The sequence below is a fragment of the Rhinatrema bivittatum genome, chromosome 7, assembly GCF_901001135.1.
Source record: "Rhinatrema bivittatum chromosome 7, aRhiBiv1.1, whole genome shotgun sequence".
Taxonomy (NCBI): domain Eukaryota; kingdom Metazoa; phylum Chordata; class Amphibia; order Gymnophiona; family Rhinatrematidae; genus Rhinatrema; species Rhinatrema bivittatum.
The window spans coordinates 86521575-86540266 of NC_042621.1; the positions used below are offsets into that span (position 1 = coordinate 86521575).

Genomic DNA, 18692 nt, shown 5'->3' on the forward strand with positions numbered 1-18692 from the left:
TGCCTAAATGAATTCCTGTTACCGTGCCACAGCCCAGTTACTGTGGGTTCCCCTCAAAGTCCGGGATCCTCTGTGCTTATGGCAAGTTTTCATTTCCAAGCATCCACCGCCCTCTCCGGGAAGAATTATTCTGTTACTCATAAGCCTACCCCCTTTTCTGCTTTGTATCAGAACCCTTTGTTCTAGAAAGGAAAATTGGTTCTTATCTGCTCATTTTCTTTCCTGTAATACCACAGATCAGTCCAGACAAGTGGGTTTATTCATCCCTACCAGCAGATAGAGACAAAGGACAAAAAACTTTGGGCACTGCAGTCCTTCAGTATTGACCTGTCCCCAGGCCAAGATAAGTTACAATAGGGCAAACCAAGCTCCTGGGATGGATACCTCTGAACTGGATAACCACCAACCACAGTCAGAGAAACTCCAGAATATTGTAACGAATTCAACATAGCTTTGAAAACCATCTTCATTAGAGGCTAAAGGCCCAGCAGCAGAACAAGGAGTCTTTCAGCAGAGAACTTCCAAGGGTGGGCCTCTCCCTTTCCCGGACCTTTAACTTCGATTTGGGTTGCCAGATACTGCTATATACCCATATCTCCAATTGCGGCATTTTGCCTCACAGTCAATGATAAATACCCATTTACAACAAGGCATCTCCAACTTTGAAACCTTATGCAAGAATGCAGACAGAACAAGAAAATTATTCCTTGCCTGCTAATTTTCGTTCCTGTAGTACCATGGATCAGTCCAGACGGTGGGTTATGTCCCCCCATCCAGCAGATGGAGTCAGACAAGGCTTCAGAGGGTGCTGTCATATTAACCAGTGCACCCTCTGTGAGTCTTCAGTATAGAGACTATCAAAGCCAGAACAACCACCTAAGAAGGATGGATCAAGTGTACCAATCAGAAAGATTAAAAGGAACTAAGGCAACTGGTGCCACAACTTTAACTTGCAAAGAGAACTGTCAAACAGCCTCAAGAAACTGAGGCAAACATCAAAAAGCAGAATGAGTAGAACAGATCGAGCAGGAAGACCCCAGAATTCCAACCACCACAGGGCGGGCCGTCTGGACTGATCCATGGTACTACAGGAACGAAAATTAGCAGGTAAGGAATAATTTTCTTTTCCCTGTACGTACCAGGATCAGTCCAGACGGTGGGATGTACCAAAGCTTCCCTAAATCAGATGGGCCCCTGAAAGAACTGCTCAAATGACCCTGTCGCTAGAGTGTCCAGAGGTTGACGGAAGGTGCAGCCGATAATGTCGCGCGAAAGTATGCAACGACGTCCAAATCGCTGCCTGGCAAATCTCGAGAGGAGACTGACAGATTCCGCTCAGGATGCGGCCTGCGAATGAAGTGAATGGGGCCTTGATACTCAATGGAGGAGTCCAACCCACTCCAATGTACGCTGCCACTATGGCTTCCTTGAGCCATTAGCAATCGTTGTCTTCGAGGCCTGAGACCTCTTCCTTGGTCCCGACCGAAGAACAAACAAATGGTCCGAGACTCTGAAATCTTTAGTGACTTCCAAGTAGCGAATTAGACTGCGCTTGACATCCAGGTGACAGAGCTCTTTACTAGTCGGCTGTGAAAGACGGAAGCTCCGTCTGATTCACGTGAAAAGTCGAGACGACCTTGGGGAGAAAAGAAGGTACTGTGCGCAGAGAGATACCGGAGTCCGAGAAGTGGAGGTAGGGTTCCCTGCATGAAAGTGCTTGGAGCTCCGAGATGCAGCGTGCGGAACAAATGGCCACCAGGAAGACTGTCTTTAGGGTGATATCCTTGATGGTGGCATTACACAGAGGGAGGACCTGTTAGAATCTTAAGTACCAGATTGAGACTCCAAGAAGGACATGGATCCTGAACTGGAGACCGTAGATACTTCGCTCCTTTGAGGAAGCAGGTGATATCCGGATGAGACAGAGAGGGATAGTCTGCAGACTGAATGAGGAGAGCCCAGCGTGGAAACTTGTACACACAGTGAGTTGTAAGCGAGCCCTTTTTCCAGTCCGTCCTGAAGGAACTCAAGGATCTGAGGAACCGAGGCCCTTGTGGTAGGAGTGCCATGTGCGACACACCAAGACTCAAAGACCTTCCAGACCCTCATGTAGGCGACCCAAGTCTAGGTTTTCTGAGCTTTGAGGAGGGTCGAGACTACTGCGTCCAGGTATCCTTTGCGCTAGAGACTGCACCTTTCAAAAGCCAGGCCGCAAGACAGAAGCGTTCTGCCTGATCGAAAAATACCGGCCCTTGATGGAGCAGGTGAGGAAGATGGCCCAGACATAGCAAGCCGTCCACTGCTAGGTTGAATAAGTCCGCAAACCAAGGGCGCTGCGGCCATTACGGGGCCACCAGTATGACGGGACCCTGATGTAGCTCTATTCTCCATAGTACCTTGCCCACTAGAGGCCATGGAGGAAAGATGTATAGAAGTTGGTGACCCGGCCAAGGGAGAACGAGAGCGTCTACGCCTTCTGTGCCGCACTCCCGCCTGCGGCTGAAGAATCGTGATGCCTTGGCGTTGTGAGCCGTTGCCATGAGATCCAGATGGGGTGTCCCCCAGTGACGAATGAGAAGTTGCATTGCCTCTGAGAGGGACCACTCTCTGGGATCCAGTCTGTCAACTCAGGTAGTCCGCCTGAATGTTGTCTATGCCTGCAATGTGTGAGGCTGAGAGGCGCCTCTCTGCCCACGACATCAGGCGGGCTGTTTCGAGCAACATATGTCAGCTCCTCGTACCGCCCTGTCGGTTGATGTATGCTACTGTAGTCACATTGTCCGACAGGATCCTTGCCACTCGATTCCGCACCAGAGGCAGGAAGTGTATAAGCTCCAGACGTATGGCTTGTTTCTAGACGATTGATCGGCCAGGCAGCTTGCGTCTTCATCCACTGCCCCTGTGCTGAGCTTAGTTGACACACTGCCCCCCAACTGGTCAGACTGGCATCGGTGGTGACCAACATCCAATCAGGGATCTCGAAAGGAATGCCCTGTGTAAGGTGTCGAGAATCCAACCACCAACGCAAACTGGTTTTGGCAAGCTGAGGGAGAGGGAGGACAAGCTGATAATCCTGTGAAACTGGCTCCCAGCGAGAGAGCGATGCTGCTTGTAATGAATGCAGGTGCGCAAAAGCCCACGGTACGAGATCGATAGTGGAAGCCATGGATCCCAAGATCTGTAGGTAATCCCAGGAAGTGGGCGCAGGGAGCACGGTGAAGCGCTGAATCTGGTCTCGGAGGGATTGCGCCTTGTCCGGACGCAGGAAGACCTTGCCCTGAACCGTGTCGAAGCGTGCTCCCAAAAAATCCAAGTGTTGCGAAGTCAGAGAGCTCTTGGCGAAGTTCACCACCCAGCCAAGAGACCGGAGGAGTTGAACAACCCGGGTGACTGCCGCCAGCCCCTGCGAGAAAGACTTCGCCCGGATAAGCCAGTCGTCCAGGTAGGGATGAACTAGAATCCCCTCCCGGAGAGCTGCCGCCACTACCACCATGATCTTTGTGAAGATCCGTGGGGCAGTCGCCAAGCCGAATGGGAGAGCCTGGAACTGGAAGTGCTGGTTCAAGATCTTGAAACGAATGAACCTCTGGTGGGCCTTGAGGATGGGAACGTGGAGATAGGCCTCTGACAGGTCGAGAGAGGTGAGGAACTCTCCCTGATGTACTGCCGCAATCACTGAGCGCAGGGTCTCCATTCGGAAATGAAGACCCGAAGGGACTTGTTGACCTCCTTGAGATCCAGGATTGGACGGAAGGCACCGTCCTTTTTGGGTACCACGAAGTAAATTGAATGACCCAAGCCCACCTCGGAGGGGACAGGAGAGATGGCCCCGAGATCCAGGAGCCTGTCTAGGGTTTGTTGCACAACCAGTCGCTTGTGACTCGGTCCGCAAGGCGAGAAGAGGAACCTGTCCCTTGGGACGCGAGCAAACTCCAATGCGTAACTGCTCCTTAAGATGTCTAGGACCCACTGGTCTGAAGTGATGTGGACCCACTCCTTGTAGAAGAGAGATATTCGTCCTCCGATCCGGGGAGTCGAGGAGTGGATGAGTCTGGCATCATTGAGGGGACTTGGACGAGGCCCCCTGATTCGTCCCCTCACGAGGTGGCCTGCAGCCGCAAAAGGAATGGGGCCAGGACTGGGATCTGGAAGGTGTCCGGGGCACCGGCTGTCTGGAACCGCGATAGCAGCGTTGTGTATGGGAGTGAGTTCTAGAGGAATTGAATGACCTAAAGGTCCGCTGGCGGTCCTCGGGCAAGCGATGGACCACAATTTCCCCAAAAGACTTGATGATCTGGTCAAGATCATCACCGAAGAGAAACTTGCCCTTGAAGGGAAGAGATCCCAGATTAGACTTGGAAAAGGAATCTGCCGACCAGTTGCAAAGCCATAGGAGGCACCTCGCCGAAACCACAAAAACCATGGACCTCGCCAGGACATGGAGCAGGACATACAGAGCGTCCGCTCCGTAGGCTATGACGGCCTCCAGGCGGTCCGCCTGGTTTGCTTCCTCCGGCGGCAGGTCTTGAGAGGTGAGCAGTTGCTGAACCCAGTGGAGTCCCACCCTTTGCGCTAAGGAACTACAAATGGCAGCACAGACTCCCAAAGCCAAGACCTCAAAAAAAAAAAAAAAAAAAAAAAAAAAAAACTCTTGAGGTAGACCTCCAGCTTCCTCTCTTGAAGATCCCGCAGAGCCATGCCATCAGTAACCGATATTGTCCTCTTGGTAACCGCCGAGTCCACCTTTGGGATCTTGAGAAACTCCAGGAAATCCTCGGGGAGAGGATAAAGCTTTTCCATTGCCGTCCGGACCTTAAGCGAAGTCTTGGGAATATCCCATTCCCTGGTCAATAACTGAAGGAAGGTGGAATGGGTGGGAAAACCCTGGGACAACAGGTGCAGGCCAGCTAGGACAGGGTCCCCTTTTTTGGTGGATAAAGCGACGACTGGAGCAGAGGGTCCGGGGGGGGGGGTCTCTAGGTCCAGCTCCTGCAGGATATGAGGAATAAGAGCGTCGAGCTCTTCTCTCTGAAAGATGCAGAGTACCTGCGGGTCATCTCCTTCGAGCTGCGCTGCCAAAAGCGGATCATCCGGATGTGGCGACGGAGGATCCCCCCGGATCTGGTATAGGGCCCGCCACTCCCAGCGGAGGGGCAAAATGCACCCTGGGGGCCCCATGGAGGGTGCCTGGCACCCCCTGTTGTGTCCTGGGCCCCCTGAGGAGAATCAGATAGCAGTCAGAATCGGTGGAGGCATATCGATAAAATCCTCCTTTTCACCCTCTGATGGCTGCTGCATGTGCTCTTCTGCATTCAAGATGGCCGCCATTCCTGCTGAAAGCGGAGATGGGGCTGGCCCCCTGCTGCCTGAGGCGCGCAAAGAAAATCTGTCTGGCAGCCTGGAGGTGCCCTCCCCACCAGGGAGGCACCTTGAACAGAGGCCCACCTGCGACAACCTCGACCCCAGCTCACCGCACGCCGAGCATCGGGAAGGCTGCAGCATGCTCAGCGGTGACCGGGGAGGGGGGCAAGCTGCGGCCGGTGCCAGCAGAGAAGACGCGCCGCGGGGAGCAGGAAACCGCCTCCGCTACACCACTGCCCCCAGGATCGGCAACAGAGGAATGTGACCTCTGTGTGCAGTGGCCCCAGGGAATATTGGGGGGGGGGGGGAGGAAGAGGCTGGTACCACCAGCTTCCACCCCCCTGAATGTCAGCAAGGACCTGTGAAAAAAATTCAGAAATACAAAATAGAAAAACCAAGGAGACCACTTACCCCACGGAGGGATAGGAGGGGGAGAGACCGAAACAGAGCTACCTGCAAGCCACAGCGCACTCCACCAGAAAAACTAAAAAATTTTCCTTTTTTTTTTTTTTTTTTTTTTTAATTAAAAGGACTTGATCCAACCTTAAAGGGACAAACAAAAAAATAGTAACCAGGAGAGAATATCCTCCAAACAGGGGAAGCACCAGGTTCCCCTACTCCTATCTGCTGGAGTCAGAGAGATACTGGAGACTCACAGAGGGTGCACTGGTTAATATGACAGCACCCTCCGAAGCCTTGTCTGACTCCATCTGCTGGACGGGGGGTCATAACCCACCGTCTGGACCGATCCTGGTACATACAGGGAATACTAAATTACTATCAACATTATGCTATGCTGAGTGATATTACCCATGAAACCTACTCACTAAAGGGCTTGGGAGGAGTTTCTCTCAAAAGGAATGGGAGGATATATTCAATCATATGGGCAAAAGTCTCATCTCAGCTTCACTCAGAGCTCAATTTCAAAGTTCTATTTAGGTGGTATTACCCACTTAGAAGGCATAAGATATCCCCGACTTTCCCCAGTGAATGCTGGAGAGGATGTTCTGAAGTAGGCTCGCTATACCATACGTGATGGGAATGTAAATATATATGAAAATTGGCTCTTACCTGTTAATTTTTGTTCCTGTAAAACCACAGATCAGTCCAGAGAGTGCATCCCTACCAGCAGATGGAGTCAGAACAAAATCTTTGGGCACTGCCATCTGCAGTCCCTCAGTATTGTCCTGTACCCAAGTCCACACTAACAGAACTAAGGAGCAAAGAGCCGTTCCCAACCAAACCTTGACCACCCCTTCGCCCAAACAAAAAACTCCAACCGAAATAACTGCTCCAATCATTTCTGCAAAAAACAAGCTTCGTGAAAGAAAACATAGCTAAACTCTAGCCCAAGACAGTCTTTCGGTATCTGAAGAAAGGGGTGGGCCTCTGGCAGATCTGTGGTATTACAGGAACGAAAATTAGCGGTTAAGAACCAATTTTCATTTCCTGAACATACCCAGATCAGTCCAGAGAAGTGAGATGTACCAAAGCCACCCTATACTGGGCGGGAACCCGGAAGACCTGCACGCAGAACACTCACCGTAGGACGATTCATCAGTAGCTTTAACGTCCAATCGATAATGCTTAGTGAAAGTGTGAATAGAAGACACCGCCGCCCTACAGATCTCTTGAGGCGACAGTAGTTGACACTCTGCCCACAAAGTAGCCTGGGCCCTAGTGGAATGAGCTCTGAGTCCCGAAGAAATTTGACGACCTTGGGCTATGTATGCCGAACAAATGGCTTCTTTGATCAACGAGATATGGTTGCCTTAGACGCTTTGTGCCCTTTCTTTGGACCACCAAATAGAATGAATGATCGGAACATCAGAAGTCATTGGTAACCTCCAGATAATGCAATAAGGCACAGTAAGTACATCCAAATGATGAAGATCCCTGTCCTGAGGAAAGTCCTGAGACCAATGTGGAAACCCTAGTAGTTCCACAGTCTGGTTTACATGGAAGGCCGAAACAACCTTAGGGACAAAGGATAGGACTGTGCACAAAGACACCCAGTCGCCGTGAATCCGCAGAAAAGGATCCTGACACGACAGCGCCTCTAATTCCGAGATCCGACGAGCCGAGCAAATGGCCACCAAAAACACAGTCTTCAAAGTCAGGTCCTTCAGAGAGGATCTGCGGAAAGGCTTGAAGGGGTGTCACATAGCACCCGTAGCACCAAATTTAAGTTCCAATCCGGGGACACAGAACGGACGGGAGGCCACAAGTGCTTGACCCCCTTAAGAAACAGAGCAATATACGGGTGTGCCGCAATTGAATAGCCATTAACTCTTCCCCTCAAGGCACCCAGGGCTGCAACCTGTACCTGAAGGGAACTGAACGCCAAACCCTTAGCAAGCCCCTGCTGAAGAAAGTCAAGCACCCGAGGGATATCCGCTAAGAGATCGCAGTCCCGCTGACGACACCATGACTCAGAGTCTCCAGACTCTCACATAGGCCATAGAGGTGGCTGGGCGTCGCATCTGCAGAAGAGTGGAAATAACGTGTTTGGAATAACCCTTCAAACATAAACGTTGCCTCTCCAAAGCCAAGCCGCAAGAGAGACGTGATCCTCCCGATCTGAAAATATGGACCCCTGATGGAGCAGACGCAGCAGGTGAGCCAGCTGTAAACGGACCTTCGAGAGCCAGATGCACCAGATCTGCAAACCACGGTCGACGTGGCCACTCCGGTGCTACTAGGACTACCCTTCCTAGGTGAAGTTCTATGCAACGGAAAATCCGACCTATGAGGGGCCAGGGCGGAAAGGCATACAAGAGAATTCCCGTGGGCCAGGGAAGCACGAGAGAGTTGATGCCCACCGAGCCCTGCTCTCGGCGACAGCTGAAAAAAATGTTCTGTCTTCGCATTGGCCTGCATTGCCATCAGATCCAGCTGAAGCACCCCCCCAATCTGGCACAAATATGGTGCCACACTTCAAGAGACAGTTCCCACTCTCCTGGATCGAGCTGCTGCCTGCTGAGAAAATCCGCCTTCACGTTGTCCACCCCTGCGATATGGGACGAGATTAACCCCCTCATTGTCAGACTACTGTGAAACCTTAAGGCCCAGGACCTCCAGGACCTGTGGAATAAGGGGCCGCAACTCCTCCCTTTTAAATAGGCGGACCACACTGGGATTGTTTCCCTCCGCAGGCGGGGTATCAGGGTCATCTGAATCATCCGTATCCACATGTGCCTGATCCGGGTTGTTCCCTGCATCCGCTCTCGCGGGCGGTGCCAACCCTGACCCCAGAATCGGGCCTTGTGGTCCCTGGGCACCATCCTCTCTCTGGCGAGTGATCCACAGAGCGCTGCCTAGGCTCTGCGCCCCGATTTATCTTTCCAGGTGGATGTACATCTCCTCCCGGGAGTCTGGGCCTCTTAACCGCCGAGCATTTTTGCGCCAGAAAGACTTCATTCATTAGGAGGACAAATTCCGGGGAAAACCTCTCCAGGGGCCCCAGCCACACACCGAACTGTGGCGGGCAAGACCCTGACAGGGATATCCAATCCCCCGGACGCCCGGCTTCCACTGAGGGATGACCCACGATAGTGCCTAACACCTCAGGAAGAGACCGCAACTAAAAAAAAATTCTAACTGAAAAACAAAAAACTGCAGGAGTGCATTTCTACTATCTGCTGGAGTCCGAGAAATACTGAGGGACTGCAGGTGGCACTCTTGTATATATTGCAGTGCCCAAAGTTTTTGTTCTCTGACTATCTGTTGGTAGGGATACACAACCCACTTCTCTGGACTGATCTGGGTATGTTCAGGAACAGGAATTTATGGGTAGACATTATCACTTGGTTGAGAGAAATTTTAGCAAAACCCGTTCATGAGTTACCACACCATGCGCTACTGAATGCCCCACTCATTCAGGGAGCAGAGAATGAAAACATTTTGGTTCGATTTATTTTCACCGCTGCTAAGAGTGTAATTGCACATTTTTGGAAATCACCCCAGACTCCATCACCCTCAGATGTACACCGAAGGGCTGCGAAAATATATATAGTGTCAGATTTCAGCTTATAAGCACAAAACCAAGCATAAGTTTGTGAAGATTTGGAAGGCATATGCAGAGTGGAAGGCAAATTATCCAAACATTAGGTCATGACACATACAGGTAACACTTGGTTACAGAGAATTACCCGCTTTGTTTGCAGCACCCTATTATACATCCCAACGAAAAAGTGTATAGGGAAGGGAGGTGGGACATCGGCAAGAAAAAGTAGCTATTGACTGCAAATAAACACCTCTACCATTTGCTGGAGGCAGAGAAATACAGAGGGACTGCAGGTGGCTCTCAGATGTGTAACCGTGCCCAAAGTTTTGTCCTCTGCCTCCATTTGCTGGTAGGGATGAATAAACCCACTTATCTGGCCTGATCTGGGTACGTTCAGGAACTTAATTTTGCACTTAAAAATGTCTTGCGCATTATTTCTCTCTTTAAGGAATATCTACCTTTGACACATTATTCCGGGCCTTTGATTCATACACAGACTATATTATAGTATTTTTAGACATCTCAGCAGCATTTGATACGGTTGATCACCAAATTCTCATCTCAGGACTACAAGCAATAGGTATCACTGGAACAGTATTAAGTTGGTTTTCATCCTTTCTTACAGATCGCCCTCAACAAGTTAATATCAATCATCAATTTTCCACTCCCTACACAATTCCCTCTGGCGTTCCCCAAGGATCTTCATTGTCTCCCATACTATTCAATATATATCTTCTTCCACTTTGCCACATCTTATCTTCACTCAATTTACAATTCAAAATTTATGCAGATGACATTCAATTTCTGGTACCCTATAAAACTTCCTGGTCTGACACCCTTTCATTAGTTTCACTCTACCTATCTACCATTAATTCTTGGCTATCTCATAATCGTTTAAAATTAAATCCATCAAAAACTGAATTGGTTCATTTAACATCCATTACAGATTCCTCTATAGGTCCGCCATCCCATTTCACATTCAATGGTTCAACCATCCCAATTAATTGTTACGCCATAAATCTAGGAGTAACCATAAATACAGATTTATCCATGAAACAACAAATTTCCTCCCTAACAAAGAAATCATTCTATAAATTACAGCTTCTGAAACGTCTTCGTCCTCTTCTTTTCTATCGTGATTTCAGGACTGTCCTTCAATCTCTCATTTTCTCTGGTCTAGACTATTGTAATGCTCTCTATCTAGGTCTATCTGATTCATCAATTCATCCGCTACAACTAGTTCAAAATAGTGCTGCTCGCTTATTATCCGGTACCTCCATTCGCAATCATATTACACCCATCCTACATTCTCTTCATTGGCTACCCATAAAGTACAGGATAAAATATAAAGTAATCTCAATCATTCACAGTCTAATTAATAATTCCTCATCCACCTGGTTTTGCACCTTACTCCGTATTTACAAACCCACCCGACACTTAAGATCACTTACTCAAAATCTCTTAGACATTCCATCACCACGACAGGCCAGATTAGACATCACCAGGAAAAGAGCTTTTTCAGTAGCAGGACCATCACTCTGGAACTCACTACCCAACCCTCTTCGCTTAATATCAAATCCTCATCATTTCAAAAAAGCTCTAAAAACATTCCTCTTTCAACAAGCATTTAATACTTCCACTAAGCAACCCCCTGATCATAAATGAAACTTCATCTCCCAAATTTCTCTCATCAGTTACATGTCACTTTAACTTCTCCCTTCCCCTATCTTCCCATCAGTGTTCTTTAAGGATATTACGATTCGTCCCCTCTCGTTCCCCCTTTTTACCCTCCCTGCCCAAGGCACGCTACCTTTATTTTATTTTAATTTAATTAATAATTTGTTTTTAGCTAGTTATCATCTAGCTATTTAGTCAAATTTATGTATTTAAGTTTATTTTAGTTATATTTTATTTTTATTTTTATTTTTAACATGTTGTAAACCGTTTTGATAAAATTTTATTTTAAAAAACGGTATATAAATACCTTTAAATAAATAAAATAAATAACTGTCTGCCAAGTAGCCTCCCTTAATCATAGATTGCACTCTGCACAGCCCTTTTCTGGACGGCCTTGATGCAGTCTGTTACATTTCAGAGGCCCAGGCCTCCAGAACTGGACATAATGCTCCAGATGAGGTCTCACCAATATCTTATACAGACACATTATCACCTTTTTTCTACTGGTTCTCTCTCCTCATGCAGCATTCCTCTGGCCACTGCCTTGACATACTATGTTGCAATCTTCAGATCCTTAGATAAGATGAACCAGAGACCTGTCACCCTCAATCATGTCCTCCTCACTTGGATTGCCACACAATACAGACTCAGTATTAGCTGCCAAGCACGTGACCACTTAGGTGCCTAGATAGTGCCCCATTCTGTCCACTTTAGCAGGTAGCGTCCATAGAGTTGCAGATCTTAGTACCATCCACAAAAAGACAGAGCTTAACATGCTCTCCCTTGTGGCTTTATCACTTTTGAAAATATTAAACAGAACCAGCCCCAAGACTGATCCCTGCTGATCACCAATAAATGCCCTTCTTTCCTTAATGAAAATTTCCATTCACTACCATCCTCTGTTGTCTGCTCAGTTTATAAGGCTCTTATGAAGGATGGTGTCAAAAGATTTCCTAAAATCCAATTCCCTGTATGTACCCGGATCAGTCCAGGACAGCTGGATTTTGCCTCCCCTCCAGCAGATGGAGACAGAAAAAGACTTTGCGGACTCTATCCTATACCCCTGAGATGCCACCTAGTGTCTGCCAGTATTTTTCTGTCTCCAGCAGATGGCGGAGGTGCAAAACCTAGTGTCTGATAGAGGTGCTGAGTTAAGGGATGGATTTAGTCTGACTTTAGTCTCTTAAATTTTAGAAGAGAAGCTTAGTTTAAGGATCCCTTTAAATTAAAAAAAGAAAAAAAAAAGCAGGGGTCCCGGCTCACTCACCCTCAGCCAGTCTGTCTTCAGCCAGGTAAAAAAAATAAAAAATAAATATATATTCTGCCCTCCCAGGGTCCCTGTGTGCTCTAGAGCACATAGGGACCCTGGAAGGGCAGAATTACTGCGGCAGCCTCAGTACCTTTTTCTTCTCAGCGCAGGTACTGAAGCCTTACTGCGAACTTTCAGGGAGCAGGAGAAGGCTGCCCATCGCCACCTCTTTTGCCACATCCTGCTGCCCCGGGGGGGGGGGGGGGGGGGGGGGCGACTTGCAGGCAGCACAGATCTAGGACTCTGATGTGTCGTCTTCCTCGTTCTCTGATTTTGTTTTGTTGCTGTATAAAAGCCTTCAAAGCATGAAAAGCAGCAAAGAGCCAGGGTACTAAGGTACCCCGTGAGGTCCCGCCGTCGCTGGGGCCTGGGACAGGAGCTTCATCACTTCAAGCATAGCAAGTCACACAGTGGCATAGAAGCCCCCAAGGCCAAACACCCTCTCCGGTCCTTTTCATGTCAGGTGGACTGTTCAGATACAGACGGGGTGGATGAAGGCGAGTCTCCTCCGCAGGCCCCTGGCGAGGGACTGGATATGGATCAGGATCCCCAGCTCCAGCCAGCCAAGCCAGTAGATGCGCCTTAGAAGGCTCTTTAAAAAAAAAAAAAAAAAAAAAAAGGAAAGAAAAAAAAGATGTACTCAAGATTGTGAAAACCGCGGCAGAAGACGCAGCAAATTCCTTTGAGCCTCCCAGGGGATTGGTAGGTCCTGGTGGGACCATCCCCCCTGGTATCATAGGCAAAAGAGCAGGGGATTGACAACCCGGGGACTGCTACAGCCGACGGGTGATACCGGGGAGCCCGGCTCACTCACCCACGGCAGACAACTCAGCACAGCCTTCGGAGCACTGCGGGAAAAAAAGGTACGTTTTTTTTCTGGTCGGCCGGTCCAGCGTTCTCTCCAGCTCCTCTCTGCCTGCCTTACCGCCGTGTTTCGGCTCGCGCAAATGCCCCTGCCAACCGGTCTATTTTTTGGCGAGCTTACCTCAGCTGATCGAAGCTAAATTTAGCCAGAGGCTACGCCTCGTGGTGCGGCCTGCTCCGCAAGCGGTAGCGCACGCACCCACCTCTCTAGAGCTGGCATCTGAGCAGATTGTGTCTCGGGAGGTGAATGGACCTCGGGGAGGTCCGCTGAGGGGAATCCCCGTGGCAGCAGCAGTTCTTTGCGGCGCCCGGAGCCTCGGATGCCTCAGCCGCAGCCGCCTGATGCATTCCTGCTTAATGTAGGGACGGAAGCCATTTTGAAAACGTTAAGGGATACAGAGAGCGCCGCAATGGAGGCACGGAGTTCCCCGCCACCTCTCTCCCCGTGACCGGGGCCCTCGGGGGGGGGGGGGGGGGGTAGGTCGCAGGAGGATCGGGCTGATAGTTTGGATGGTGATCCTGAGGGGGCCTCAGATGGGTCTTCTTTGTCGTTCTCCTCAGACTTGGTGATGTTTTTTCACAAAATATTCAAGGCACGGAGAGCATCCAAACGCAAGAGGAGCAAGGTCTCAGATTCCCTCCTCCGATAAGCATCCCAAATCCCCACTAGTGAGGGGGCATACTAAGTCTAAGTGCCCTCTCAGATCCGTGGCAGGTCCGGATGATTAGTCTTCGTCGGATCTATCTGATGGAGGAGACCCTTCCCCGCAAGATGTTCAGGGGGTAGATGCAGGCCAGGATGGTCAGCCACTGGTGCCCAAGCAGGGAGGCGCTTCTACGGTGGACGGTGATGATCCCAAGGTTGTACGCTTGTTCTGGAGAGATGAATTGGGTCTACTTAGGTCTACTTATCCCGAATATTCTGGAAGAGCTCGGAATTGAAGTCCCGCAGGAGGATTCGTGTATGGGAGTGGCGGGATTAAGAGGTCCGGCTCGCTCTTTTCCCTTTCTTATGTCTGTCACTGACCTCTTGTTCCGGGAGTGGGACACTCCAGATCTAGGTTTGAAAGTCAGCCGCACTATGGATAAGTTGAACCTGCTACCGGAGGATGCGCTGGAGCTGCTCAGGGTACCCAAGGTGGAGGCGACAGTCTCTGCAGTCACTACAAAGACCACCCTAAAAGATTTGCAGGACCGAAAGTTGGAAGTACAGCTTAAAAAGATATTTGAGCCCTCCTCCCAGGGAGTGTAGGCGGCCATGTGCAGCAGTTTTGCTCTGCTTGCGAGCCTGCGTTGGGTGCAGCACTTACAATCTGGGGCATCCCTTTCGGAAGTGGACGCGGCGGCTTACAGTGCGGATGCACTGTATGATCTCCTGCGCACTTTGGGAAGAACAATGGTCTCCGCCATTTCCGCCCGCAGGCTGCTTTGGCTCAGAAATTGATTGGCGGATGTCTCCTCGAAAGCTCAGCTGAGTTCCTTGCCTTTCAAGGGAAAGCTGCTCTTCGGCTAACAGTTGGAGGACATGATTAAGTCTCTGGGAGAGAATATGGTCCACAAGCAGCCAGAGGACAGGCCCAGGAGCAGAGGCTCTTTTCCTCAGAGGTCCAGATTCTGGGGGACGGTCTTCTGGATTCTTCTCTCAGACTACCAGCTGTGACAGATTTGGCACGGTCCAGTCTTCTTTGGTGGCTGTGTCCAGATTACGATGGGGTGTGGATTTGGAAATTCCCTCCTGGATAGTGGTAACCACAGATGCCAGCCTTTCCAGGTGGGGAGCGGCTTGTCGAGGAACAGCAGTGCATGGTCAGTGGATGAGGTCGAAGTCTTCTTGGTCGATCAATCGGTTGAAGACCAGAGCGGTTCGGTTGGCGCTACAGGCCCTCCTTCCCTTAGTAGAGGGGAGATCAGTGCGGATTCTCACCGACAATGCGACGACGGTGGCTTACATCAATCGTCAGGGCGGAACTCTGAGTTGTCCGGTGGCGATGGAGGCTCAACTTTTAATCAGCTGGGCGGAACAGCTCCTGTGCACGATAGCAGCCTCTCACATTGCCGGAGTGGACAGTGTGCAGGCCGATTTTTCTCAGCCGCCACCAGTTGATCCAGAAGAGTGGGAAGTCCCCGACAAGGCTTTCAGTCTCCTGTGCAACAGATGGTCCAGGCCTGCGATGGACCTGTGGAGACGTATCGCAATGCCAAAGCTCCTCAATTTTTCAGTCATCGAAGAGAGCCTGGTGCTTCCCTGGCCAAGGGTCATTCTGTTGTACGTCTTTCCGCCGTGGCCGTTGGTCAGCAAGGTTCTACGCCACATCAAGGCTCATTCAGACAAGGTGATACTCGTCGCGCCAGAGTGGCCGAGGCACCCGTGGTTTGCGGACCTCTTCAATCTAGTGGTAGACGGCACGCTAAGATTTCATCCGTCCCAGAGTCTGCTGTGACAAGGTCCCGTTTATTTCACAGAGGTAGATCGCTTTTGTCTAGCGGCATGGCTTTTGAAAGGCGGAGACTGAGAAATAAGGGTTACTCTGAGGAGGTGATTACTACGCTTTTGCAGTCCCGTAAACCTTTTATATCCATAGCCTATGCCAGAGTTTGGGGTATTTTCAAGGACTGGTGCCTGAACCACATGGTGGAGCCGTCCAGGGCTACTATTCTGGATGTTCTGGCCTTTCTGCAGGCAGGTCTAGTAAAAGGTCTAGCCTTCAATTCCCTACAAGTTCAGATGGCAGCCCTTGGTAGTTTTTGGGGAAAGGTACAGGGCCTCACTCTAGCGTCTCATCCGGATGTGGTTTGTTTTCTGCATGGCGTTAAACATCTTCATCCTCTGATTCGGAACCCCTGTCCTTCGTGGAAGCTCAACCTGGCTCTCCGTGCCCTTTTGTAATGCGCCTTTTGAGCAGCTGCTGACACGGGCGACCTTGAAAGATCTGACGATGAAGGTAGTTTTCCTCGTGGCTAGCGTATCGGCACAGCGCAGCGCTACAGGCCTTATTTGTTAGGAGCCCTTTCTTTACAAACGGTTCTCCTTCCTTTCTTCTGAAAGTAGTGTCCTCTTCATTTGAATCAGACGGTGGCGCTCCCATCCTTGGCGGGCCTAGATCTTTCTACTTCCGAGTCTAGGGAGTTAAGACAGTTGGACGTCCGGGCCCGAGCCCGGTTCTTTTGGAACCAGTGTACTGCGAGCGGGACTCTCTCAGTCCCACCCTGGTTAGGAAAGCTTTGGGTCATCCCAGCTGTCCTGGACTGATCCGGGTACATAAAGGGAAAGGAAAATTTGTTCTTACCTGCTAATTTTCGTTCCTGTACTACCACGGATCAGTCCAGACGCCCATCCGGGGGAAAATGGAGAGTCCGCTCGGCCGGTAGCTGATCAATTTTTCTGCAAGTTTTATTGAATGCCCCCTTTTCAGGGAAAGGTTTTGGGAATGTTTATTTCATTCATTCATAAGGTTTCAGGTGTTTTCATTTCTTCTGCTCTTCAGGGGAAATAGTTTTATGGTTTTTCTAGTTTCTGCTTGGGTACAGTATAATACTGGCAGACACTAGGTGGCACCTCAGGGGTATAGGACAGAGTCTGCGAAGTCTTTTTCTATCTCCATCTACTGGAGGGGGAGGGAAAACCCAGCTGTCCTGGACTGATCCGTGGTACTACAGGAACGAAAATTAGCAGGTAAGAACCAATTTTCCTGTACGCTTCATCCAATACTCACCCTAATCTGTCTGGTTACTTTATAAGCTCCATTACACTTGGGATCCTGCAGCTTTGCTAGATTCAGGATAATCCACCATGCTTTCCTTTCATAGAGGTGCTGTCGATTTACCCAATACCAAGGTCAAACTAACTTCCTCCCCATGCCACTTCTGTGAAGGAGCATATCTGCCTCTCTCTGAATGAATTAAAGCAACTGAATAGTCACTGAAACCTTCCCTTCCAGTTGGGGGGCCAGATGTCTGAATACCTAGAACTACTACACACCTTGGCCCACCAATGGCTCTATGGTGAGCTGATAGTCCGACTTCTTCATGTCATCCCTGAATGTTGGGATATTCTTCTCCTGCCGGAATCGATATGCAGTAGGGTATACTGCTTTAATCTGCCCCACATGCCGCTCCTGAAATGGCCTGAAATGTAATAAGAAAGCAGATTCATAGACTGTTTTTGTGAGCAAGGAATGGGGAAGGGATACTCTGGGTGGAGCGTCATTTCATTAGCAAGTGCTATGGGAACAGAGGTTTCTATTCTCTATTAAACACTGCCACATAGTTCCCTTCAAACTGCAGTCAGCATATCCCACTCAGTCAAGCTAGCGCTCTCATTAATCCGACTGCTTCACTCCCAGCAGAAAAAAAATTGTTCCAGAAATTTGAGGATTCACTTGTAAATGTGTCATACGAACATAAGAAATTGCCATGCTGGGTCAGACCAAGGGTCCATCAAGCCCAGCATCCTGTTTCCAACAGAGGCCAAACCAGGCCACAAGAACCTGCAATTACCCAAACACCAAGAAGATCCCATGCTACTGATGCAATTAATAGCAGTGTCCACTATTACGAATGGAAAAATTCCCAAGAGTGCAACAAAAAACCTTGCAAGCTCCCACTGGCTAAACAAAGGAAAAAGCAAGCATCTAGAAGCACTACAGATACACAACTCAAAGACAAGCAGAGAAGCAACCCCAAACCAGGCAGGACCAGCATGTGTACAGTGCTGTGAAGAAAGCGGGTGGATTTAGACAACCAACGAAACCAACAGAAGCTGCTGCTTTAAATCCATACCTAATAGGCATTTTTGGAAAGCAAACAAAATTTCATGCTCGTAAAAGGGCACAGGGCTAAAGGAACAGCGAAGCTTGCACATTCCACGCTAGCCCCACCACAAGAATCCTGCACGGCACTGTTCGGACAGCTGCTGTGCCAATAGGGATTAGAGACATGCACAAGGGAAGGGCTCCTAATGTAAAGGCAGAGGCCTGCCGCTACATCACTAAAGCTGCTTACTTGCGCATCAGGTCTTGGATCCCCTGCTTGACTTTGGTGAAAGTGACAGTTTCGGAGCGGTTGAAGAGCATCCCCACGATGGTATCCATGCTGCGAAACATCTCCACCAGGACTCTGTACTTGTATGGAAGAGTAAGCCCTGGGGCAGTGTCCTGGGCGAGGGTGTGGTATCGCTGGTATGCAGGGGCTTTCTCCCTAATGGCACAGAAGGAAGAGACTTTACACCAGCTAATTTCTTTGAACTAGCAAAATTCAGAATGCAAAACCACAAGCAATCTAATCATCCAAGAAGTAACACATTAAATGACAACCAATTGCTCCATCCATTCTGCCCGGACAAGATTCCTCCACTGGTTCTCTACCACTTTTAATAATAAGCCTATAAACACCAGTTATCCCCAGTGCTATACTTCAACTCTATATCTGTGTCTGTGGAGTCCCCTATTAGAATTTGTTTTTGCCTTGGGTGCCTAT

General features: G+C 49.5%; 1 protein-coding gene across 1 annotated transcript in view; it reads right to left on the minus strand.

The window, feature by feature from the left end:
- Positions 1-18692, minus strand: part of CDT1 (chromatin licensing and DNA replication factor 1) — a 58066-nt gene that overhangs the window by 19961 nt on the left and 19413 nt on the right. The window contains exons 4-5 of the mRNA XM_029608622.1: positions 18219-18413; positions 17197-17342 (exon numbers count right to left, since the gene is read on the minus strand). Coding sequence (XP_029464482.1) covers positions 17197-17342; positions 18219-18413 — 341 coding nt within the window. The remainder of the gene's footprint in view (positions 1-17196; positions 17343-18218; positions 18414-18692) is intronic.